This window comes from Salmo trutta, chromosome 33, assembly GCF_901001165.1.
Source record: "Salmo trutta chromosome 33, fSalTru1.1, whole genome shotgun sequence".
NCBI lineage: Eukaryota > Metazoa > Chordata > Actinopteri > Salmoniformes > Salmonidae > Salmo > Salmo trutta.
Window position 1 is genome coordinate 15,409,065 of NC_042989.1, and position 25,995 is coordinate 15,435,059.

The 25,995-nt window shown below is 42.8% G+C and overlaps 3 protein-coding genes and 1 pseudogene across 4 annotated transcripts; 2 read left to right on the plus strand and 2 right to left on the minus strand.

The window, feature by feature from the left end:
* Positions 1–1,752: 1,752 nt before the first annotated feature.
* Positions 1,753–6,404, minus strand: LOC115172450 (growth/differentiation factor 6-A-like). The gene is made up of 2 exons (XM_029729901.1): positions 5,920–6,404; positions 1,753–3,132 (listed from the first exon to the last, which is right to left on the minus strand). Exons 1-2 carry the CDS (start codon positions 6,335–6,337, stop codon positions 2,126–2,128), a joined length of 1,425 nt encoding a protein of 474 aa, XP_029585761.1. The 5' UTR covers positions 6,338–6,404; the 3' UTR covers positions 1,753–2,125.
* A 1,510-nt stretch (positions 6,405–7,914) lies between these two features.
* Positions 7,915–9,898, plus strand: LOC115172071 (transmembrane protein 151B-like; annotated as a pseudogene).
* Positions 9,899–12,008: 2,110 nt separating this feature from the next.
* On the plus strand, positions 12,009–15,562 carry mtres1 (mitochondrial transcription rescue factor 1). 2 transcript variants are annotated; one of them, XM_029729903.1, is made up of 4 exons: positions 12,009–12,108; positions 12,904–13,354; positions 13,623–13,695; positions 15,062–15,562. In XM_029729903.1, the coding sequence occupies exons 2-4, from the start codon at positions 12,924–12,926 to the stop codon at positions 15,242–15,244; spliced, it is 687 nt and encodes a 228-aa protein (XP_029585763.1). In that variant the 5' UTR covers positions 12,009–12,108; positions 12,904–12,923; the 3' UTR covers positions 15,245–15,562. The 2 variants fall into 2 exon arrangements, with proteins under 2 accessions (XP_029585763.1, XP_029585764.1); XM_029729904.1 differs by having other exon boundaries at positions 12,023–12,200.
* Positions 15,563–15,653: 91 nt separating this feature from the next.
* LOC115172451 (BEN domain-containing protein 3-like) lies at positions 15,654–20,129 on the minus strand. The gene is made up of 4 exons (XM_029729902.1): positions 19,683–20,129; positions 18,798–18,852; positions 18,452–18,648; positions 15,654–18,274 (listed from the first exon to the last, which is right to left on the minus strand). Exons 2-4 carry the CDS (start codon positions 18,847–18,849, stop codon positions 16,025–16,027), a joined length of 2,499 nt encoding a protein of 832 aa, XP_029585762.1. The 5' UTR covers positions 18,850–18,852; positions 19,683–20,129; the 3' UTR covers positions 15,654–16,024.
* Positions 20,130–25,995: the final 5,866 nt, after the last annotated feature.

Genomic DNA, 25,995 nt, shown 5'->3' on the forward strand with positions numbered 1-25,995 from the left:
TGGGGCAGGTAGCGCTCTCCTGGCATCTGCCAAACCCAGATTCGTCCATCGGACTGCCAGATGGTGAAGCGTGATTCATCACTCCAGAGAACTTGTTTCCACTGCTCCATAGTCCAATAGCGGCGAACTTTTCACCACACCGGCCGACGCTTGGCATTGCGCATGGTGATTTAAGGCTTGTGTGCTGCTGCTCTGCCATGGAAACCCATTTCATGAAGTTCCAGACAAACAGTTAGTGTGCTGACGTTGCTTCCAGAGGCAGTTTGGAACTCGGTAGTGAGTGTTACAACCGAGGACAGACGATTTTTTTGCGCTTCAGGACTCAGTGGTCCCGTTCTGTGAGCTTGTGTGGCCTACCACTTCGCGGCTGAGCCGTTGTTGCTCCTAGACATTTCCACTTCACAATAACAGCACTTACAGTTGACCCGGGGCAGCTCTAGCAGGGCAGAAATTTGACGAACTGACTTGTTGGAAAGGTGGCATCCTATGACGGTGCCGTGTTGAAAGTCACTGAGCTCTTCAGTAAGTTCATTCTACTGCCAATGTTTGTCTATGTTTGTCTGGAGATTACATGGCTGTGTGCTCAATTTTATACACCTGTCAGCAATGGGTGTGTCTGAAATAGCCAAGTCCACATACTTTTGTATATATAGTGTATTTGGACCAGCAGGCTAACATGCCACTCTGGACTGAACTCTAAAATAAAATGGAATAAATGGAAATTACATCCAAAGACCAACACATGTTGCTGTTTGATCAATAGTATTTAGCAAAATCATGTGCTCTTATAATTCAGTACCTGGAGTGTTAAATAGTGAATCCCAATGTTGCATTTCCCTGACAAGGAATTCCTATGGACATTATATAGCCTGTAGGTTCTGTGCTGTTGACAGGGAAATGAATCGCCATATCAATCAAAGTTAGCTCGGGATCTGCTTGTTTAAGTCATGTACATTACCAGCTGTAGTAGAAAGCCTACTCTGCAAAAAAACGCAATTTCTCAGTTGCAAGCAATAATAAATCGGAGTCATGCCATAAAAATCTGCTTCAAATTCACCTTGTCGCCCTTCATTCATACCGCCTTCATTCATACCTTAAATGTTCCATATCATATACCTCTGATCTTTGCATAGTAATGATATAGAGTGATATAAGCAAATGCATTGTGACACAGCTATTTTTCTAAGTTAACTGTGTAAATTGGTCCTATAGCATATCCCTAACTAAAGATCACTGTTCCTCCAACTTGGGCTGATAGACAGAGGTTTCTACAGCAGACAGCTACATAAATGGGAGACGTTTTCTGTCTTGCTAAAGAGATGCATAACAATGTCCATATTTCTCAATACTGACAGCAGCATTATCTAAAACATGTCCAAGAGATGACGGTAGGGTCTTCTGTGATGCAAATTGCAAAATTCAATAGTCCTTTTTGATTGTGTCCTCCCATACATTTGAAATGTTGTTTTAGTTAAGAGCAAGCACAGTGGGAGCAGTTCAGTGGAACTAAAAACTGTCTTACTATGTCTTCTGATAGTTAAGGATATCAAATCATTTACTCCCATGCCTCTCTTATAGGCACACAAATGTACTCTAACGTTGTTGTCATAACGCTAGAAGTCTGGGGTTTTGTTCATTTCAATTAATTCTGTCTGCTGTTCAGCAAATTAAAAGCTCGGGCTAATGTTTTATACACCTGATCATAAATGGATTACTAAAGTAATGTAATAGAACCAAAGTCAGAAGCATAGCGGTTGTTTAAGAATGGGACATTTACTAAAGTTGACAGCATCGAACAACATGCAGAGCCAAGGGGACAGAGAGAGAGAGAGAGAGAGAGAGAGAGAGCCAGAGCATGTTATGAGTAAAGAAATGCTAAAGAGCTCATGAAATTAAATAGCAGCTCAATGACAAATTCTAATAAATTAAGCAGCAAATTAGATTATGTTTCACTCAAGTTAAGGCAGATCAGTAATGAGCATACTTGTCGGTACTTTTTTTCAGCAAATCACAAAATACAGTTGGTTTAGGGGGAAGAGATAGGGGAGGCCTGAGTTAACAAGCGCATCAAACCACCAATTGATTTTCCGACAAGACAATCAGACATCCCCCTCTTGTCGCAATGCTACCTGCAGCCACAGCTCTCCACCACCATGTCCTCATACTGCTTGTAGACCACATTGTTGCCAGAGTCAATGTAGAGGATGCTGATGGGGCTGAGTTTGGAGGGGACACAGCAGCTGGGCGGGCTGGAGTCAGGGTCCATAGAATTCATAAGTGTCTGAATGATGGCGTGATTTGTTGGCTCCAGGTGTGAGCGCAGCGGAAAGTCACACACGCCCTCACAGTGGTGCGCCTCGTAATCCAGCGGTGCGATGATCCAGTCGTCCCAGCCCAACTCCTTGAAGTTGACGTGGAGCTGCCTGCGGCTGCATCGAGTCTTCCTGCGCCCGCTGCCTCCACCACTCCTTCCTCCTCCACCTCCTCCAGCACCGACGCCTCCTCCTCCCCCACCAGCTCCACCTATAGATCTGCTGGTCAGGGCAGTCCGGCGTCTGCGACGCCTGGATAGGTGACCAACCACGTCACCAGAGAGGTCCAAAGGATCCAGAAAACCCATGTCTCCTCGCACTGCCTTTATCTGCTCCCTGATCTCCTTGAACAGGTTCTCTTTCCTGCGGGTGCGAGAAAAAGCCACCAGCAAGGCCCTCTCCTGGGGCTGCCGAGACTGGCGTCCCAGCCCTACTGTAAGAGGGTTGGCTGCCTCTTTGGTCAACTCCGAAACGACCAGCAGGTCAAAGCAGGCCACAAGGAGGTCGTTGCCCGCTGCTGTCCTGTGGCTCCTTCGTCGAGCCTTCACGCTTGCCCACACGTCAAATACATCCCATTTGGGAGGCTCGCCATCCAGAACGTCGACTGTCCTGGAATCCAGCAGCCGTCTCCCAGAGTTCCCCTCAGACGAACAAGTGTAGAGGAGGAGGCGATAAAGATTCCTGCCCCATGTCAGCACAGGAAGGAGATCCAGCGGTGGCTTTCTCAGGATCCTCAGTTCTGCCTCCACAAGCTCATCAGTCCTGGACAGACTGGAGAGGTCGAAGAGATAGCGCTGGCCACTTCCCCAGGAGGAGTGATCTGTAGTGGAATCAAACACAGGCTAGTCACTTGAATCTAACACGAACACACACATACACAGTTATTAAAACACACCTATTCCAAAAGAGGGTGGGGAACGCAAACCAAGCACTGGGCGTCAGCTGACTTAAATCTCTTTGAGTGTCTGCGGCCATATGTAAACAAGTCTTCAACGTTTGGCAGGAACTCCCCTTCGGTCAAGTGCAGTGGCTCTCTACGCTAGACAGAAAGCCTGTGGCCATGAAGCCCTGTCTGTGTGTCTCCCCCTCGGTGGGAATACCGTTTCCAGGAGCAGGCCAGGAGGAAAGCACTTGGCTGACCTGTAGGCAGGCTCAAGTCCTTGGCAGTATGTGCTAATTACACTGATTGAGTGAGAGGAGAGCTTGGCGAGACACTGGAGAAACTGAAACTGAAGTGGCCTCAGCTCCCTTCCTTTCTTCCTCCTTCGGTCCATATTTATCATAGAGAGAAAGTGGTGGCTTTAGAGATTTGAACACACCAAAGAGATGGGGATGTAATGTATATTTAGTAGAATGTTTGGATTTCATATAGTGATGGGTGCACATACAGCTGTAGTCCACAAACAAACAGAAACCTGACACTCACCTGAAGTATCACATACATGAAAAAGAAAGACAAACAAAATAATATTTAAATCATTTCTATGCATCTGATATGTTAGTCACGTCTACGTCCTCCCTCCCCAGAGAATTCCGTTTGGCACGTAACAGCTATTCACAGCATCAGCCATACCACAGTTGCAACCATGACGGAGATGTGGCAATTGGCAGGGGGGAAAGCTTGCTAAGAGGGAACAGACTATCGCCTAACTTTCAAAAGTTTTCATGTTGACATTCAACCCAAGCAAGAGGTCTTGGGATACGGTGCAACCTGAGGACGAAACCGCAGTTCCATGGTTAAAACATGAAGGGACTTTCTTCTCCAATACAGATGGGTAGCATAAGAATCCAAGGCCAGATTGTGGTGTCGTGTCATCGATGCATTATGGAAGAGACCTCAAAATAAAACGGAATTGTGCACAGTGAGGCTCCTGCTGGAAAAGGGCATTCAAGCCTTTGTTGAGTGCAGATGATCTCTACCCCTTGTCCCCCTCTGAGAAAGACCAGCCAGGCAGGCTTAAGTGGAATACCCAGACAATGAAAGGTGAAGGGAGCAGCACTATCCTAGCAAATATCCGCTTGCAATGACATAACCCAGACTATGTTGTAATCTCAGTGAATAAAAGATAAAGCTGCATTCTTTTCATATATTTTGTGTCTACATGTACCTGAGGTGAACTTGCTCTGTGACCTTTATGGGGGAAAGTCAGTGTACACATTTAAACTCACACACAGGTGCACATTGACTAGATTACTTTGTTGGCAAAACTAAATTACATCAATAAAAAACTATAATATTGTCTAATATTAAGACTACTACTAATTGCTGACTTTGAAACCAAACTGCAAGGAAATGAAATGCATTAAGACCGAAAAGATGTTCATGCCTGTTTTGGAATCTAGTTTTAAATTATTTTTAATTACCTTCACTTTTACCTTTTAATTGTGTTTGTTCTTTAAAACAAGTTTGGAATCCTCAAAAAGATGATGTAAAATGACTATAGTCCTTTGAAAATAATAACACATTTCTTAACACACAAGAATAACACACAGTTATAACATGTTTTGAGAGGAAGTAGAGAAATAATTCCTTGCCACAGGTCTACAAACCAAAATGTTGAATAATCATTGTTGTTATTGTTGTTATTATAGTTATGATTATTGTTGTTGTTGTAATGTATAGGTTTACATTAACCTAAAACAGTGTCATTGTTATTATATTTACATGAAAATGTATTCCTTAAAAATCCTGATTAACAAATTGCACTATGCCCAATAAAAAAAAAACGTTTTGGACATAGTTTAGGTACTTGTAATCCAGCAATTTAATTTGATGGAATAGGCCTACTGACAGAGTATACTTATTCAAACAAATATTCTATGTGAACACCCGTTTTAAATTACAAGTATGTTTTTATCAGCAACACCTGGACTCGGGGAAAGCAGGCCTTTTCGAAGTGTTTAGCTCAAGGTGCCAGTGAGGTTTATACATCACAGATGTTGGAAATACGAGACATTTGACTTCATATTTCGTTGGAAGTATTTCGAGTATTTAGAAAACTCCCATATAAATGTGAAACAAATGTAGCCTACCTCCCCAAATAGACTAATGTTTCAGTTGTAGGTAGCCTACTTTACGCTCCTTAATACTTTTCAATCACTCATTGTTGCCAACTTGACAGATGTCGGGATATGGCGTAGGGGAGCATTTCAAATTAATGCATTCATCTTAAAATAATGAATGCTGGAGAAGGAAATTGTCAAACAATTCGCTGCAAGGTTATCAGGTTTTTCAAGATATTGCAATTCAATGTTTCTATTTTAATTAATAAGGGGAAATCATGGTTTTTAATATGGCAAAAAAAGTTTTTTTTAAACCCTATGACAGAAATTTTTCTAAATATTCCCAAATCAGTTGTCGCGTATTTACCATATCATTTTCCAACACAGACTTGTCCAAATAGGTTGACCTATAATACAGCAATTTGCAGTAGGCTATGGATATTTGGATAACTGATTGATTGTAACCCATGAATCACAATTAATGTATTACGTCCAGTAGAGTCAGCTATTTGAATTGCCTTCAAACCCCAAATAAATGGCAACCACCATGATTAAGTCTACCTTGAGTGATAATAATAATCCTACTGATTTCACTTTCACCCACCTTTTCCTTGATCCACGAAACTGGTCACCGTGTTGGCGTGTCTTGCGGTGCGAGGAACACTGCTGTTAAGCCCTCTGCTCTCTATCTCAGATAGTGTCCTGTATAGAGATACCATATACTCATGGGGGACGATAGTATCATTTATCGGAGGGTCTTTCCTGGACACCGCTGTCGGCTCTCTGCGACTCCGCTCATCCAGATGTGAAGCAAGCCCGTTATCATCCGCACCGGAGGGGTACTGCAATGATCCAAGTACCGCTGCCTCCAGAATATTCCCAAAGCACAGGGAAAGCCATAGCAAAGGAACAGCAGCCCTAATAGGATCCATTTTCAGTGGTCTATAGCTGTAAATGAGAAAGTTGGACGGGTTTGATGACTTTGGAAACTCCCCTTGCTCTTTAGATTGTGTTAATATCATGGATTTGGCTGACACTGAGTGGCTACATTGTATTCTCTATTGCACTGTGTTCAACCAGCGCCCCTAGCGAGGAGCAACAATTGTAGGATACTTTTTCAATCAAGATGCTTTGAGTCTCACCATCTTTCCCAGCCAAAGTATAGGCCTACTTATATTTCGGTAACTAGTCTACTTAATCGGATTTATTCATAAACCGTTAAAAATGATTGTATATGGGGTTTATGAATAGTTTATGAATCTGTAATAAACACATAGGTTGAAATTGTGTGCTTGTTTTTTTGTTCCTTGCCAAATAGTGAGTTTGTGACTTCACTGTAGCCCATTGATAATTAGCCTGTTATTATTGCCAATGCATGCAGCTAATGACAAGGACACATATCAATGTGTTAGTTTATTTATAGATGCATAAATTATATTGGATTAATCTAATAATTAACCGTTACAGTATACCTACGTGAACTCTTTTATACATCCTTTCAAGCAGGCCCTATACCTTAATGTAAACAGTTAGCCATTTTCAGTTATTCATATGCTGAGACATATTGGAGAGGAAATTATCCATAAAGATCTTGCTCTACTTTCAGTAGGGATGTTCATAAAAAATAGTCCTACACAACAAATTAACACTTTTTACTGCCTTCGTTTTTTACTCATATTGTACGTGCGTAGGCCTACATTGCCATCTGCCGTTTCATTGAGGGTTTGCATTTCAGAACAATCTTTTAACCTGAACAAATTCAAGACATGTCGCATAACAATTTCACCATGTCTTGCCCGTCTGCTTTTTGTTTTCTTACCATTCTTTAGTGTTTATTTATAAATACAATTATAGTACATACTATTGGTAGTAGTAGCCTGGGCAAATATTAGGCTAGTAGGCTGAATCAGTTGTATTGTTACTAGGCAATTAGTAATTATATTATTGTTAGGTTGTTGTTCATATTATAAAGTCGTTATAACAGGTGTGTATGAACAGACCCAATTTGTTCAGGTTGACTATAAAATGCTTAGTGGAGAGGATAACTTCAGCACACCGACAAGGTCACGTTCCTTAATCTGAGTGAGGGAGAATTCAAACACGATTCTAAATACCCTGATCTCTTGAAAGACGCCGCTGGTGTAAATGCTTTCTTGATCGCGACATTTTAGTCTGTTACCTGTATGTTTTATTCGATTAAATGTCTACCATCAGCTCTCTCGGCTGCTGAATGCCTTTATTTAAAATACATACCCTATAGATTGTAAGCAAATAAATCACGCTTTTTATGTGCAAAATTAACAAAGGAAACTGGATAGACACAAGCAACTATCTCTACGTTGGAGCAAGCGATCTAAGTAAACTCAATTCGGAAATTCGGCTGCGACAGCGAGTGAGAGCAGTACAACCACCGTTTTCGAGGATGACACCAGAGAAGAGGTACCACTCATATTATGCTGCCATACAATTTCCACAAGCCTTGCTATAACAAAAGCAATACATGGTCGAATATTGATGGGATCGAAAGATTCAAGATGTACATTCGTACATCAGATGCCTGCTTTTACTCAGACCTTACTGTATTCAGGTGTAGCCTAGGATGAACAAGGTGGAAATAAAGCCATATTAAAAAAAATATTAAGGACGTATGAAGATACCTTTTATCCTGTTATTTAATAGTATTTTATTTTATAGTATTTTCCTATCAAGAATGAAGCAAATTGTTTCAATTGCCTATAGGTTTATATATATATATATATATAAAATATGAGTCAAGCAACCTTGCAGTGAATTAAATAGGAGCTTCATAGATGTGGGGGGGGAAAAGGATAAACATTGTGAATAAAACGTCAGAAGACCACAACAATGGTCATGAAATGTTGAATGGTTTGAAATTCAAAATGCTGTGTCCATTTACATTTACTTACACTATCCTCCCTTTTTTTGCATGCTTTTAATTAACAGCAGAAGCACTTGAAACAATCCCTGATCAAGTCCCCGTGTAAAGAGAGCATCTGGAAAGGCCTGCCGCTCTCCATGCTCATGTACGGCTGCAAAGGAGCAGGTGACCCGCCTCACCTTTGACAGTGCCTTTAAAGGGAAGTCCATGATGTACCATGACAGCCCCTGTTCTGATGGCTACGTCTACACCCCTCTGGCCTTCCTACTCATGCTCTAACTGCTCTACCTAGTGGAGTGCTGGCACCATGACAAGAGTGGGCTGCAGCATAAAATGGGACGTGGAAGGCATTTATGAACGTGTTCAAAGGATGCAGCAAGCTAAACCCCGCATCTGGTGGAAGACCATTAGCTACCACTATGTTAGACAGACCCGGCAGGTCACACACTACCGTAATGGGGACGCCTACACCAGCACCCAGGTCTACCAATAATGGGTAAACGCCCATGTGGCTGAGGCAGAATATGACAATGTTCCCTGTGGGGTGAAGGACGTCTCAAAACAACTGCATGGCCCCACTCACAAAACTGAGGTTCACTGAGTGTTTTAGTTTTGCTAATGTGGAGTCTGAGAACTCCTACCTCACTCAAAGAGCAAGGTTCTTCACAACGAGGAGCTAGATGACTATATGGAGGTACGGGGGGATGCACCTGAAGGACGTCAACTTAAAGGAGTGTGTGATTGTGTTTTCTCACCCTGACCACCGTCCATGGTATGGTGTCTCATCATGTGTTCTGGGCAGCATCCTTTCTCACCTTCTCATGGCCCCTGAGGGTTGTCACAGAGTACCACACTGCCTACATCCATTACCGTGTGGAGAAGCTCTTCGTGGCGGATTACGTCCCTGTGACCCCTCTCGACGAATGCCCTTACAGCCAACACAATCGACAGAACAGATCTGGGGTGGCACATCCGTTCCAACCAGCAGCTGGTGCCTAGCTACTCTGAGGCTTGTCTCATGGAAATGGCCCAGTGCTCCACTGGTGGCTTCAGACAGAACTGCAAGAGCTGTCACTGGGCAATGAGCAGCTCCTCCGTTTCCTCCAGCAGTGCCCTCAGCTTATGTACCGGCAGTAGCCCGTGCGTCGGCCGGGTGTCCTACAGCGACAGCCGCTTCTCCTTGGGCCGGCGTTAAGGCTCGCAGCGCAGCTGTTTCTGGAGGAGTAGAAACAGTTTGGATGAGCAGTTGAGTCCCAGTGAGAACGCCCGCTGCCTGTCCGGACGCCTAAGCAATGACGACGAGGACCCCCCTGGATTACCAGGATGCTCTCTGCTTCCCAGTGCTCATTGTCCACTGTAGTGAGAACTGCCACAATCATGTCCACTGCAGGGAGAACTACAACAATCGCAGGTCCTTCCATAGGAATGGCTCCAATGTGGAGACCTCCCTATGACAATGCAGTGTATTCACAGATACCATGACTTTGTGTATGAACAAAGATGTATGTCCGCAGGAAACTAACAACTACTGAAAACCTCATGGCATAAGATTGTTAATGGGTCTGTATATATGTAAATCTTAGGTGATTAGTCCCTCAATACCTTTTAACTAGTAATCTCTAGGGGTTACATTTTGGCCGTGATAACACAAAAATGTGGAGATGTTACCAAAAAGAGAATTAGAGGGAGCATACTTAAATTCACACAGGAGACCGGATAAGACAGGAGAAATACTCCAGATATAACAGACTGACCCTAGCCCCCTGACACATAAGCTATTGCAGCATAAATACTGGAGGCTGGAGGATGTCTCTACAACTTGATTGGAGTCCACCTGTGGTAAATTCAATTGATTGGACATGATTTGGGAAGGCACACACCTGTCTATATAAGGACCCACAGTTGACAGTGCATGTCAGAGCAAAAACCAAGCCATGAGGTTCGAGACAGGATTGTGTCGAGGCACAGATCTGGGGAAAGGTACCAAAATATTTCTGCAGCATTGAAGGTCCCCAAGAATACAGTGGCCTCCATCATTCTTAAATGGAAGAAGTTTAGAACCACCAAGACTCTTCCTAGAGCTGGCCGCCAGGCAAAACGGAGCAATCGGGGGAGAAGGGCCTTGCTCAGGGAGGTGACTAAGAAGCCGATGGTCACTCTGACAGAGCTCCAGAGTTCCTCTGTGGAGATGGGAGGACCTTCCAGAAGGACAACCATCTCTGCAGCACTCCACCAATCAGGCCTTTATGGTAGAGTGGCCAGACGGAAGCCATTCCTCAGTAAAAGGCACATGACAGCCCGCTTGGAGTTTGCCAACAGGCACATAAAGGACTCTCAGACAATGAGAAACAAGATTCTCTGATCTGGTGAAACCAGATTGAACTCTTTGGCCTGAATGCCAAACATCACATCTGAAGGAAACTTGGCACCATCTCTATGGTGAAGCATGTTGTGGGGATGTTTTTCAGTGGCAGGGACTGGGAGACTAGTCAGGAATGAAGAAAAGATGAACGGAGCAAAGTACAGAGAGATCCTTGATGAAAACCTGCTCCAGAGCGTTCAGGACCTTGGACTGGGCCGAAGATTCACCTTCCAACAGGACAAGACCCTAAGCACACACCCAAGACAATGCAGGAGTGGCTTCGGGACAAGTCTTTGAATGTTCTTGAGTGGCCCAGTCAGAGCCTGGACTTGAACCCGATCTAACATCTCTGGGAGACCTGAAAATAGCTGTGCAGTGACGCTCCCCATCTAACTTGACAGAGCTTGAGAGGATCTGCAAAGAAGAATGGGAGAAACTCCCCGAATACAGGTGAGCCAAGCTTGTAGCGTCATACCCAAGAAGATTTGAGGCTGTAATCACTGCCAAAGGTGCTTCAACAAAGTACGAAGTAAAGGATCTGAATACTTATGTACATTTATATTTTCGTATTTTATTTATAATAAATTTGCAAACATTTCTAAAATCCTGTTTTTGCTTTGTCATTATGGGGTATTGTGTGTAGATTGATGAGGGTAAAAAACGATTTAATCAATTTTAGAATAAGGCTGTAAAACAACAAAATGTGGAAAAAGTCAAGGGGTCTGAACACTTTCTTAAGGCACTGTATACAAAACAACAGGTGGTACAGGAGGCATAAATAGGCTACATTGTCACCAGTTTTTGAGGAACCTCATATAGTTTGAATTATTAAAAAACCATCATTAACAAACACTGATGAAGGTTTTTTCATTGAAATGCTGGAAATTATTAATTTTAAAGTTATGGCGCAAACAATAATGGTTTTCGTGAGGTGTAAATCCACCTGTACACCGTCTTTTCAATAAAAAAGCAACAAACTCCTACTCTTTTTCCCTCCTTTATTTAACTAGGCAAGTCCGTTAAGACCAAATTCTTATTTACAATGACGGCTCTTGCTTTTGTGCAGATTGTATATTCCTCTATTATGTCTCGCAGAAATGTATGTGTTGGATTACTAGTCAGATAAAATTATTATTGTGCCAATGGTCCATCTTTTTGCCTTCATAATTAATTTTCACTGTTTACGTCTCTTGTCTTAGGTCTCTCTTTATGTAGTGTTGTGTTGTCTCTCTTGTCGTGATGTGTGTTTTGTCCTTTATTTGTATTTATTCATGTTTAATCCCAGCCCCGTCCCCACAGCATTCCTTTTGCCTTTTGGTAGACCGTCATTGTAAATAAGAATTTGTTGCTAACGGACTTGCCTTGTTAAATAAAGGTTAAATAAAAAAAATACAGCGGACTTTTAATTTGAAGGATTGTCTAACTTGACGCGGAAGTGATATTACTGTTGCTGACCTGCACACGGGTCATGGTATAAGTACCTAGCTAGCTATCAAGCTAATTGAATGAAGGAGACTCATCTCAAAATAAAGGTAACTACGACATGGGCTTTGCTACAACCAGTAATCATGAGGAGAAACAACGTTTATTAGCTACTAGCTGTATTGCTTATCTCTGTAGCAAGGTATGTATTTCAGTTAGCAACGTTAGCTAAACTAATGTGACACATTACAAAGTAAGCTCACTTTAGCCTAGGTTGAAGAAAACAATTATTTGTAGTATTTAAAAAAAATGTTAGACTTAAGTTAGCTAGCTACATACATCATGTACCCTAGCTGTGGACGAGAAGAGATTGAGTACACTGCATAATATAAACAATGTGATTATGTAGTTAGCTAGCTACTGCATGTCAACTAGTTAACCTTAAAAACAAACGAGGTAACGGTAGCTTGTGCACTAGTTAGTTAAAGCTATTCAACCCTAATGAGTGCTGCTCTTATGGCCACACCCCCACATAAACGTAAAAATCGAACCTTTATTAAACTAGGCATGTCAGTTAAGAACAAATTCTTATTTACAATGACGGCCTAACCCGGACAACGCTGAGCCAATTGTGCGACTCACAATCACGGCCGGTTGTGATACAGCCTGGAATCTAATCAGGGTCTGTAGTGACGCCTCTATCACTGAGATGCAGTGCCTTAGACCGCTGCACGACTCTGGAGGCATACCATTACCATAGTGGGCCACCAACATAACTTGACAATGTAACCTATCTATATTACATATATAGTTATTGATTTCCTAAAGGCTTGTTGTACCAAAAATCCACATTCAACTGCTCTTTATAGCTCTATTGTTGTAAACGACTGTCTACTTTTTTCAAGTCACAAGAAGGAGCTACAGCATGCAGGGATTGTTGATACAGGCACTGGCCCTGAGACAGTTGGGAAGGCTGAGTACCCGAAAGCTGCTGAACCCTGGACCGGGACCTTACTGGACAGAATGGTGCCCAAGGACACTACACACCCGCCAGCTGTGTGGTTCCCCCTCTTTCCTGACCCTTGGGCCACACAAGCTTCCTAAACGCTGGAATTCAGCTAAGAGCAGGTTGGTTCTTCATCACGTGAGGTTCAAAAGCAGCAAGAAGAAAGGAGGCGCAAAGGTTGTACAGGAAGAGGAGGAAGAAGATGATGAAAAGGACCTGGAGGACAGTGACTATGAAGATGAACCTGAGGATGACCCCAGTGTGCCAAAAGACTACAAAGACATAGAGAAATATGTGCAGTCCTTTCGATATGATGTTATCATGAAAGCTGGCCTTGACATAGCACGCAAGTGAGTTGTTACAGAGATATGCCTTTGTTTTCAAATGGATGCACTCAATGAGATAAAGAGGGTTGGGTTATGGTATCATTAATATTTGGCATCAATATTGACAACAATTTGAGGGAATCCAAATGGGTAGACTTTGAGCACCTCTCTCCTGAAAGCTTGAATGAAGAGATGAGGTCAAATTATTTTATTGATATGGAATTACTTAAAAGGCTTTAATCTAGGCCTATCTTCAGTGGCCAACTGATTTTTGTTGTTGTCTTTATTTCAGCAAAGTGGAGGATGCATTCTATGGCAACAAGCTTTGGCTAAATGGACAGAAACTTGTCAAGAAAAGTAAATTGGTGAGTTACTTTTGTGCCTAGTAATGATGTATAAAATAAACAATATTTCTGTCAACCTTCAACATCTTACAGGACTGTTAGGATCCAAACCCACCCCCCGTGAACTGAAGTGGTAGAGCAGTCTAACCAACTGGATTGTCAGGGACAAGTCTAAGGGCTCGATTCAATCCGCTGCACTGAATATCCGCACTATAGCGCGACTGAAATTTAAAGGCAATGTTTCCTCATTCGGACACTGCATTTACGGTAAATAACCTTAATATTTAAATTGTGCTTGTAATAGCAGCCGACGCATCACCCATATGGGCGCTACACTTTTCATGGTGCATCTGTTAAAGCCTACCTACAGAAGAGGAGTAACTGTGAACTTCAGAAACAGAGGTGCCTAATGAACAGCTCCGGGCCTGCCTGTCTGATTAATGTTTCTCCCTCTCTGACCACCGACAACACCTCCACCCAAGCTACTCCTTTACTGAACTGCATCATCATCCAGCTGTAGAAGACCATCTCCCATAAACTGCCAGCTCCCTGAAGTTTATTTTAGTTTTTAAATCGACTGAGATTCTGTATGATAAGCGCTATATAAACAAAATCTATACTGAACAAAAATAAAAACACAACATGCACCAATTTCAAAGATTCTACTCGTTACAATTCATATAAGGAAATCGGTCAATTTAAATAAATTTCTTAGGCCCAAATATATTAATTTCACATGACTGGGCAAGGGTGCAGACATAAGCCCACCCACTTGGGAGCCAGGCCCAGCCAATCAGACTTTAGTTTTTCCTCACAAAAGGGCTTTATTACAGACAGAAATACTCCTTGGCACCCCCTCAGACAGGTGAAATAGCCGGAAGTGGAGGTCCTGGGCTGGCGTGGTTACACATGGTTGTGAGGCTATTTGAACGTACTACCAAATTCTCTAAAATTACATTTGAGGGGGCTTATGGTAAAGAAATGAACTTTCACTTCTCTGGCAACACCACTGGACATTCCTGCAGACAGCATGCCAATTGCACGCTCCCTCAACTTTAGACATCTGTGTGGTGTTGTGACAACTGCACATTTTAGTGGCCTTTTGTCCACAGCACAAAGTGCACTTGTTTAATCAGATTCTTGATATGCCTCAGGTGGCTGGATTATCCTTTGTAAAGGAGAAATGCTCACTAACAGGGATGTAAACATTTGTCAAAATTTGAGATAAGCGTTTTGTGCGTATGAAACATTTCTGGGATATTTTATTTCAGCTCATGAAACATGGGGTCAACACTTTACATGTTTTATATTTTTGTTCAGTGTATATATACGGATTGAATCAAACCCTAAGTTTCTTAATTGTACCCGTCTTTGGTTCTCTCTTCAGGTTAAAGTTGGGGACACCTTGGACCTGGTATTGTCAGAGAACAAAGAAACAGACACTGTCATGCTTTTGAGAGTCATCATTAAGAAGGAATTGGGTGAATCCAAGGATGGAGACCGGTACAAAGTTGTTCTGAGGCGCTGGAAAAACATAGAACTTCCCAAGCAGAATGCCTTTAAACAATGAGTTTGTGTACAATACTGAATACACCACTCCCCATTGACAAGGGATTTGGAGTATCTATGTCTATGCATGATGTTACATCAAAGTGAATGGTGCATTTTTTTTTACATAGTCTTCTTGGTATGTGTCTTCATTGGCTTATCTGGTTTCAAATGGCCTTGGGCCTTGACACAATTTTCTATTAACAAATATTAGTAAGACTCATTCTCAATATTACTATGTAATTATGAAATGGCTGGTCATGGTTTGAATCAGATGCAAGGGGATATGTGTGGGATAAGTTATGGAGTGCTAAATGCTAATAAAGTGAAATGCTGAATTCGACTGACTTGATTACAAATGGCTTAATGGGATCTGTTGCCATGATTTTAATACAAACTTCTATAAGAAGGTATAGCATTTATAAAAGACCAGTGGTGCCACAATGTTTATTCCATTGCTTATGTCACAATCACCATTTTTATCCATCTTTGCCTGTGATCTGTCTTTGTAATATTTACATGGTTGTTTTTAAGGCTACACATCTTATATACAGGGTAAATTAGATGAGCTATGACACTTGTTTTGTTGTATACAGTCTATAATCTCAAACAAGCAGATGATAAACTAAACTGTCTAATACTGTAGTTCAATATTACAAATACATTGAGTACTAATGAAAAGCCTTTGCAAACGGTCCTGTGTAGGATAAGGCCAACTTGTAAAGGCTCCACTCTGCTATTCAGCTTCTGTCTTTGTGCAAATATTTAGAATAAAAAATACAAATTGTCTTTAGCTTTGCTACTAGGACACAGTATTTGATCTCTTGGCCTTCTTTAGTATGTCACACTTCTTGCGGTTGGGCCGCCGGCATCGCTCATCTATGCTTGGCACACATTCATAATGCCAGACCTCCTCCATCTTCTCAACTGGGTACACGGCTTCTACATAGTGGCGGATGAGCCTGAGACGCACTGGATCCAGCTGCTTCTTGTTGCAGGCGCCTGAGTGGTTATACTGAAGCCGCAGGTTCTCCTGAGTGAAGAGCTCAGGGAAGAGGCGCACCAGTAGGCGGGCGGCAAAGTTTCCCACTGAAAGGCTCTGCTGGACAATCTCTCGCACCTCAGTGTCTGAGAGCAAGTAGACCAAAGGCACTGGGAAGTCTGGAATCGACACCGTCAATTCCTCCAGGGGGATCATGCAGAAATCTTTGCTACTTTTTTCAGGGGGTAGTGGAGGGATCTCAAAGTCCTCCAAGTGCTCTGTGTTGAGCTGGTTCACTTGGCAAGCAGCCACAAAGTCCACAGGCTCTTGCTCCAACTCAGGAGCATAGACTTTGGGTTGCTGCTGGTACGACCGCCGTTGTTCCGTGTCTCGTCGCCTGCACCGCTCGTCCAGTTTACCCACAAATTCCAGGGTCCACACTCTGTCATTCTTGGCCTGTGGATATAGTAGCTGTACATAGTGGCGAATAAGGTTGACCCGCACAGGATCAAGCTGTTTCTTCCCGAGAGAGCCACTACAGTTGTAATGCTTCCGTGTGTTCTCGTAGGTGAAGAGCTCAGGGAATGTAAGTACCAAGAGGCGAGAGGCAAAGTTCCCAATTGACAAGCTACAGTCATAGTTGTTCCTCAGTTGCTCCCTAGAGAGCAGATACTCTTGAGGGACACTGAAATCTGGTAGGGGGATCTCAAGTTGTTCAAAATCGACTGGCACAAGCAACGACTTTTTTGACCTACGACCTGGTCTCTCGTAGTCACACATGTCACTGATCTTGATGATAGAGACATCATCTGGGAGGCTTGTGGAGTCATAGCTCTCATCGTTCATGTTCTCAGGCTCACTGCCATTACCGTTACTGTGGTAACCCTCTATTGCATCTTCTATGCGCTGCACACACACATGCAGCCAACTATCCTCCGGGACGTCAGGAAAATTAGCTTCCATGTACTTACGGATAATCTCTATCCTGTCTGAGTCCAGGATCATCTTTCCCACACTACCCTCTGGCAATTTCCCCTCCTCAAAAACCTCTGGGAAAACTCTGTTTACAAGAAACATAAAGTCTTCAGGGGAGGAGAGCTTATCAAGATCCTCTCCAACCTCCTGAGTGTCAAACACAAGGTCTGGCACCACTACTTTATTGTTGGTGTGGTCACTATTGGAGTCTAAGTCGAGGTGCACTTCTTGCCCCTCCTCATTTATAAAATGGCAGGGCTGGTTCCGCTCAGCTTTTAAACCAAAGTCTGTAATAGTCTGTTTCCCACATGACTGTGGCCCACTCTCCATATCCTTCTGAGCCCAGAAGCGGTTAAAGAAGTTATTAATCTGTAATAGGCATTCATCCTGCCAAATGTTGTTATTCTTTACCAGAGGAAAACACACCTTCACATAGTTGCGTATTAGCTGCAGCTGTAGGGAATCCAACGTTCTCTTGTTGGCGATACAACCAGGAGTGCACTCCTTGGCTTTGAAAAGTTCTGGGAAGAGATGTACTAGCAGTCGACAACCCAACTCGCCAGCATTTGATGTCTGCTCCATCAGTTGACTCAGCTCCTCACTTGTCAACAGGTATTCTGGTGGAGGCTGGAACTCAGTTGCCATCTCTGAGGGTTTGATTTGTTTTTTGATGCGAGTGACCTCCAGGGAAAGTAGATCCACCTTGCTGTGCAGTTGGGTCATGCTTGAGTTGAGCGTATTGAGGATGAAAAACATCTTCTCAATGAGGGAGTATAGATTAGAGTCTGTTGAAGACATGGACCCTGCTGCCCCCAGGACAGAGAGGGGTTCACTTCGGCTGTGCTCTCCTGTATTGACCAGTTGAGGGGATAAGAGATTGCTGTAGCTTAGCTGCACTCCTCCCTCATGCTGAGGCTGCTGGTCCAGGCTTGATGTGTGCTTCTTCTCTGTGATTCTGTGAGAGATGCTGTAGAGAGGCTTCCTGTAAGAGGCTATAGTCTTCTCCTGGGCAGGGTCCTTCTCCGCAGATGTCAGGCAGAGGGGTTGTGGCCTCGTGGACTCTTCAGACAATCTCCTCAAAAAGTGCCGCCCTGTCTACACAGAGACAACAACAACATTATGCATTTCTTATCTCAAATTTAAAAATGTTTTATTTTTAATGTCATGTAAATAAAAACAGGAATAAGCAAGCCTATGTCTATTTGATGACATTTGTCTATTTACCAAATTAAGTTAGTCATAATTATAGATTATGCCATTTCATTAATTTACCTCACTAGAGACCCTGACTCTTTTGCTGCTGGTAGACTGGAGCAATTCAGAATTGTGTGCGTCACAGCCCATGTCCTTGGCAGCACGTTTCCTGGTGGCCTCACTAGTTCCAAGGTACCATCTTCGGGGTCCTTCAGTTGTCTCACTAATAGTACATTCATCTGTCTCCGTCTTGATGTCTTGAATGGGTTCTCGCTCTGCAGAAAATAAACATTTCAAATCATTGTTATGTTATTTCCAATATACAGCTTGATTAGATTTCCCCCACTTTAGCTGTTGCTAAATCCAAACAGTTTGGAAGTGAATAGTTGCAATAACAGTAGAATATTAAATGGTTTATACTTACCTATCTCAAGCATTTCTCCATCTGAGTGTTCCCTATGGTCAGAGGAATTCATATCCTATAGTAAAACAATAGAGTCAAAAATAAATAAAACCTGCAACATCTCTGTTTATGCCATTTTCAGAATTCCAATGTCACTGCACTGGTAAGTAACCTTGACTGTTGTAATTTCTCTAAATAGGCACATTACTTTGATTGCATTGTCTTAATGTTGTTAGAGACTTCATCTTTCAAATTAAAAGTCACATTCTATGCTTCAACAACAATTGTGATTGTTGTTCCATTGAAAAAGTAAAGCATTTAATGTAATATTGTTGTAATCAATCAGGCCCTTGTCTACTGCACCGCTTTATATGTTCATAGGCATACATGGATGATATTCTGAACCCGTGCTATTTGATCAGCAGTTTGGGCGCATGTTTACTTAACGAAAATATTGGACAGCACCGCAGTAAGCTACGCTCATTTTACAATTAAATATAAGACACTAACTTGTGCTCTATTGTTTAACTTCTAACAGTGTGTGAGTTGTGTGTTCTCTGATGCAAGAGGACTCTGTGGAGGCTTTATATGATTTGCTTCACTCGCCCCCTTTGGTTTCTGTCCCATCCACTTCCTCATTCTTCAACACTAGAAGCCCATGATCCAAAACATGGAACACACACACAACTGTTTTACTTTTCCCACTGGAAATAAAAACTTCAGCCTTTCGTGGCAATTAAAAAACGCTATGACATGTATTTGAATACACCGATAATATACATTTATACTTCGCATTACAGCTAGCTTATCATTTCGTGACGCGTCAGTGTATATCCTTGTACGAGTTTTCCCCACTCTTCGTGGAATTGTCAAAATGAAAACACAGATGCTTTAGCTCGAACTCACCTTTACGGTTTAATGTAGTCCTTTGCAGTAATGGAAGACGTGGTCAACATCTCTGCCGTGGGAATTTCACACTGTTCGTGTTTCTCCTTTTTGGAGGGGGGGGGGGGGGTCTGTGTCGTCTCGCGTGACATGTCGGGGCGCGCGCCTGCAGTGTCATTTCCGCACAGCTGTGGATGTGTCTTGTGTGGCGGTGTGGCCTGTGAAGCTAGCGACAATAAGGATTAGCCACAAAAGAGGAATTTGCGATTTGCCTTCAAAGTGTATTAGACTGCATAATTGTGTTGTGTTTTGTGGGTGTCACAGAGTAGGCTGATAACCCCATTTCATTGGTGTGCACTCCATAGTACAGTCCAATATTAATGTTCAATAATACAATAGACTAACTGGTGAGGTGATTTCCAAGGGTCAAAATCCTGCAATAAACTATGACGCCAATATTTGTGTAAACTCTTTGGGATTGTAATCTGTGTGTGTCACTGACAAGGCTGATACTTAATTTCCATAGTTAAGGCTGCACATAGCCCTTGATATGACTCAGTTCCATTACGTTACACATAAGAGTCATTGGACAAAGGCGTCTTCTGTACCGGGAGTTTTGTTAAGAGCCCCAACGCTCAATCTGAACAGTAACAACTGTCGCTTGCGGTACGGTTTTGGAAGGACCTTATATTTCATATCAGCGATAATTTTTTTAAATTAAATTGATACACACCTTGATAGGATTAGTGTTCCCACACGGCCATATGTTCATGTTACAATGCTTGTTAACGGAAAACATGAGGCGAACGACCACCTGTGCTAATTACCTATTACCTACCTATCTAGCATGCTCTGAACACCTGTGTGTAAGCATAACTCGGGAAGTGTATCAGAAGCGTAGTTTCGTCGGATGGAGGTACCCATAGCTTTATGGATATGTGCAAAACTACTACAGTAAGTTAATCATTTTTATTTAAAGGATTCTTTCTAATGAAAGATGAGGCCCATATGTTTCTAAAGCCGTATAGCAAGCAACGATTATTGGCATTTCTAAACGTTAAAACACAGTGTTGGGATTGTAGTCGTGGGAAAAGCTAATGGATGAAAACTGTAGGGGTAAGGCAGAATGCCACCTTGAGTTTGAGGGCTAGGCTGTATATTGAATAACTGTGTGTATGCCCCCAATGCAATTATGCAGTCTTATACATTCACAGTGGGATTTGAACGTTGTTTACAGTTTCTTGTAAAATTAATTAATTATTGTATTCATTTTTAAGTTGTATAACATTCCAACGTTGTTTAGCATTATTCCACTATTTGGATCAGTTTCAAAGGGGGACTTTTATTTAGAAGGCGAAACGCAAATTCCATTATTGTGATTTATACTTATTGTGGTTAGCGTCACAAAGGTGGCCGTGTGCATGATGACCTAGAGAAAAGATTGCCTAAATTGCGCGCAAGTTGTATTACTAGTATGTATGGGATACATCGTCCAACGAAATGCTTACTTGCAGGTTCCTTCTTGACAAGGCAACAACAATAAGAAATAGTACGTACATGCCCCAACCAGAAGCCATGGATTACAGGCAACATTCCCACAGAGCTAAAGGGTAGAGCTGCCACTTTCAAGGAGCGGGACTCTAACCTGGAAGCTTGTAAGAAATCCCGCTATGCCCTCCGACAAACCATCAAACAGGCAAAGCATCAATACAGGACTAAGATCGAATCATACTACACCGGCCCTATTACAGACTTCAAAGGGAAGCACAGCTGAGAGCTGCCCAGTGACACAAGCCCACCAGACAAACTAAGTAACTTATATGCTTGCTTCGAGGCAAGTAACACTGAAACATGCATGAGAACATAAGCTGTTCCGGACGACTTTGATCACGCTCTCCGCAGCCGATGTGAGTAAGACCTTTAAACAGGTCAACATTCATAAGCCTGCTGGACCAGACAGATTACCAGGACGTGTACTCCGAGCATGCGCTGACCAACTGGCAAGTGTCTTCACTGACATTTTCAACCTCTCCTTGTACGAGTCTGTAATACCAACATGTTTTAAGCAGACCACCATAGTCCCTGTGCCCAAGAACACAAAGGCAACCTGCCTAAATGACTACCGACCCGTAGCACTCACGTCTGTAGCCATGAAATGCTTTGAAAGGCTGGTCATGGCTCACATAAACACCATTATTCCAGAAACCCTACACCCACTTCAATGTGCCTACAGCACCAACAGATCCACAGATGATGCAATCTCGATTGCACTCCACACTGCCCTTTCCCACCTGGACAAAAGGAACACCTATGTGAGAATGCTATTCATTGACTACAGCTCAGCGTTCAACACCATAGTGCCCTCAAAGCTCATCACTAAGCTAAGGAACCTGGGACTAAACACCTCCCTCTGCAACTGGATCCTAGACTTCCTGACGGGACGCCCCCAGGTGGTAAGGGTAAGTAACAACACATCTGCCACACTGATCCTCAACACAGGGGCCCCTCAGGGGTGCGTGCTCAGTCTCCTCCTGTACTCCTTGTTCACTCATGACTGCACTGCCAGGCACAACTCCAACACCATCATTAAGGTTGCTGATGACACAACAGTGGTATGCCTGATCACCGTCAACGACGAGACAGCCTATAGGGAGGAGATCAGAGACCTGACCGTTTGGTGCAAGGACAACAACCTCTCCCTCAACGTGATCAAGACAAAGGAGATGATTGTGGACTTCAGGAAAAGGAGGCCCGGCACGCCCCCATTCTCATCGACGGGGCTGTAGTGGAGCAGGTCGAGAGTTTCAAGTTCCTTGGTGTCCACATCACCAACAAACTATCATGATCCAAGACAGTTGTGAAGAGGGCACAACAAAACCTTTTCCCCCTCGGGAGACTGAAAAGAGAGCATCCTGATCGGTTGCATCACCGCCTGGTATGGCAACTGCTCGGCATCTGACCGTAAGGTGCTACAGAGGGTAGTGCGTAAGGCCCAGTACATCACCGGGGCCAAGCTTCCTGCCATCCAGGACCTATATAATAGACGGTGTCAGAGGACAGCACATAAAATTGCCAGAGACTCCAGTCACCCAACTGTTTTCTCTGCTACCGCACCGCAAGCAGTGCCAAAGCGCCAAGTCTAGGACCAAAAGGCTCCTTAACAGCTTCTACCCCCCAAGCCATAAGACTGCTGAAAATTTAATAAACTGGCCACCGGACTATTTACATTGACCCGCCCCCCTCTCTATTTGTTTTGTACATTGCTGCTACTCGCTGTTTATTATCTATGCATAGTCACTTCCCCCCTACCTACATGTACAAATTACCTCAACTAACCTGTACCCCCCAACACTGACTCGGTACCGGTGCCCCATGTATATAGCCTCATTATTATGTTATTGTGTTACTTAAGCAAAAGTTTAAAAATAAATTCAATTTGGTAAATATTTTCTTAATTCTTCTTGAACTGCACTGTTGGTTAACTGCTTGTAAGTAAGCATTTCACGGTAAGGTCTACACTTGTATTCGGCGCATGTGACAAATAGTTTGATTAGATCTTTCATTGGGACCTCTCTTCAGCTGCAAACAGTCTCACAACTTTCCATGTCTGAGGACAAAAAACAAAGAAACAGGCTTCATTACATGCCGACTAGACTGGGCGAGCATCCGCCTGTGCATGTTGATTTTGGCCATTCACACCAGACGCGTTCAGGACACGCATGTTGAAATATCGAAACGAACTCTGAAGCAACTATATTAATTTGGGGAAAGAGCGAAACACATGACACACTCAGGGCCATTTAGCTAGCTTGCTGCTGCTAGCTAATTTTTCATAGAATTTAAACATTGGGTTGTTATTTTACCTGAAATGCACAAGGTCCTCTACTCTGACAATTACTCCACAGATAAAAGGGTAAACCGAGTTAGTTTTTAGTAATCTTTCCTCGTTCGGTCTTCTTTGACTTTATATGGCGGTTGCAACCAACTTTAAGGTGCATTACCACCACCAACTGGACTGTGGACCTCAGTTCATCTTAAAATCACCCACGTGGGTATGTGCTTCTAAAAACCAATGAGGAGATGGGAGAGGCGGGACTTGCAGCGTGTCAAAAATAGAACCAAGAATGGTTTTAGAACCTGTTGTGATGTTTGACTTCACCAGCATAATCCACTTTCAATAAATATGAATTGCAGACTGTCGGCCACATTTGATAACTTGAAATGAGCAAATGCATCAATTCTCTACAAAATGTGTCCTACCCGGACGGTGACTTACACTTAGGTTGGAGCATTAACTCATTTTTTAACCACTCCACAAATTTCTTGTTAACAAACTATAGTTTTGGCAAGTCGGTTAGGACATCTACTTTGTGCATGACACAAGTCATGTTTCTAACAATTGTTTACAGACAGATAATTTCACTTATAATTCACTATATCACAATTCCAGTGGGTCAGAAGTTTACATACACTAAATTGACTCTGCCTTTAAACAGCTTTGAAAATTCCAGAAAAGGATAACATGGCTTTAGAAGCTTCTGATAGGCTACTTGTCATCTTTTGAGTCAATTGGAGGTGTACCTGTGGATGTATTTCAAGGCCTAACTTCAAACTCAGTGCCTCTTTGCTTCACATCATGGGAAAATCAAAAGAAATCAGCCAAGTGTGGTTCATCCTTGGTAGCAATTTCCAAACGCCTAAAGGTACCACGTTCATCTGTACAAACAATAGTACGCAAGTATAAACACCATGGGACCACGCAGCCATCATACCGCTCAGGAAGGAGACACGTTCGGTCTCCTAAAGATGAACGTACTTTGGTGCGAAAAGTGCAAATCAATCCCAGAACAACAGCAAAGGACCTTGTGTAGATGCTGGAGGAAACAGGTATAAAAGTATCTATATCCACAGTAAAACAAGTCCTATATTGACATAAACTGAAAGACCGCTCAGCAAGGAAGAAGCCACTGCTCCAAAACTGCCATAAAAAGCCAGACTGTGGTCTGTAACTGCACATGGGGACAAAGATCATACTTTTTGGAGAAATGTCCTCTGGTCGGATGAAACAAAAATAGAACTGTTTGGCCATAATGACCATCGTTATGTTTGGAGGAAAAAGGGGGAGGCTTGCAAGCCAAAGAACACCATCCCAACCGTGAAGCACGGGGGTGGCAGCATCATGTTGTGGGGGTGCTTTGCTGCAGGAGGGACTGGTGTACTTCACAAAATTAAATGGCATCATGTGGAAGGAAAATTATGTGGATATATTGAAGCAACATCTCAAGACATCAGTCAGGAAGTTAAAGCTTGGTCGCAAATGGACAATGACCCCAAGCATTCTTCCAAAGTTGTGGCAAAATGGCTTAAGGACAACAAAGTCAAGGTATTGGAGTGGCCATCACAAAGCCCTGACCTCAATCCCATAGAAAATGTGTGGGCAGAACTGAAAAAGCGTGTGCGAGCAAGGAGGCTTACAAACCTGACTCAGTTACACCAGGTCTGTCAGGTGGAATGGGCCAAAATGCACCCAACTTATTGTGGGAAGCTTGTGGAAGGCTACCCAAAACGTTTGACCCAAGTTAAACAATTTAAAGGCAATGCTACCAAATACTAATTGAGTGTATGTAAACTTTTAACCCCCTGGGAATGTGACGAAAGAAATAAAGCTGAAATAAATCATAAATTCTGACATTTTACATTCTTAAAATAAAGTGGTGATCCTAACTGACCTAAGACAGGCAATTTTTACTAGGATTAAATGTCAGGAATTGTGAAAAACTGAGTTTTTAAATGCATTTTGCTAAGGTGTATGTAAACTTCTGACTTCAACTGTATATAACACACAGCACACCTTCTACGGGTGTGTGGGGGAGGGTTCTTTAAATGTAACATCCAATCAAAATCACTCCCAGCGGGCCATTCAACCCATTTTTGCAGTACAAAATTCTCCAGACATCCTAGGGAGGGGTGACAAATTTGTCAAAAATAGCTAGGAATGTTAGCTAGCTAACATCCGGTGGTGTCCCCTCAATGTTGGCTAGCTATAAACGTTATACCACATAGAACAACGAGCCAAATATTTCACCGGATGTATAAGTGTGAAGTATCTGGTTGGCGTTTCCACTCACTTTTTTATTTATTTATTTAACCTTTATTTAAATAGGAAAGTCAGTTAAGAACAATTTCTTAATTACAATGACTGCCTACCCCGGCCAAACCCGGACGACGCTGGACCAATTGTGCGCCGCCCTATGGGACTCCCGATCACGTCCGGATGTGATACAGCCATATATGGTGGTGAGAGGAAGCCCAGTGGGCGGCAGTGGGAGAAGAT

Bases quoted from the DNA above. Each gene is read 5' to 3' on its own strand.
- LOC115172451 (XM_029729902.1), bottom strand. From the start codon at position 18,849: ATGAATTCCTCTGACCATAGGGAACACTCAGATGGAGAAATGCTTGAG. The intron at 18,649-18,797 runs GTAAGTATAAAC...TATTTTCTGCAG, and splicing joins TGGAGAAATGCTTGAGATAG to AGCGAGAACCCATTCAAGAC. The intron at 18,275-18,451 runs GTAAATTAATGA...GTCTCTGTGTAG, and splicing joins GAGTCAGGGTCTCTAGTGAG to ACAGGGCGGCACTTTTTGAG.
- LOC115172450 (XM_029729901.1), bottom strand. From the start codon at position 6,337: ATGATATTAACACAATCTAAAGAGCAAGGGGAGTTTCCAAAGTCATCA. The intron at 3,133-5,919 runs GTGGGTGAAAGT...ATTCCACTACAG, and splicing joins TTTCGTGGATCAAGGAAAAG to ATCACTCCTCCTGGGGAAGT.
- mtres1 (XM_029729903.1), top strand. From the start codon at position 12,924: ATGCAGGGATTGTTGATACAGGCACTGGCCCTGAGACAGTTGGGAAGG. The intron at 13,355-13,622 runs GTGAGTTGTTAC...TCTTTATTTCAG, and splicing joins GGCCTTGACATAGCACGCAA to CAAAGTGGAGGATGCATTCT. The intron at 13,696-15,061 runs GTGAGTTACTTT...TTCTCTCTTCAG, and splicing joins TTGTCAAGAAAAGTAAATTG to GTTAAAGTTGGGGACACCTT.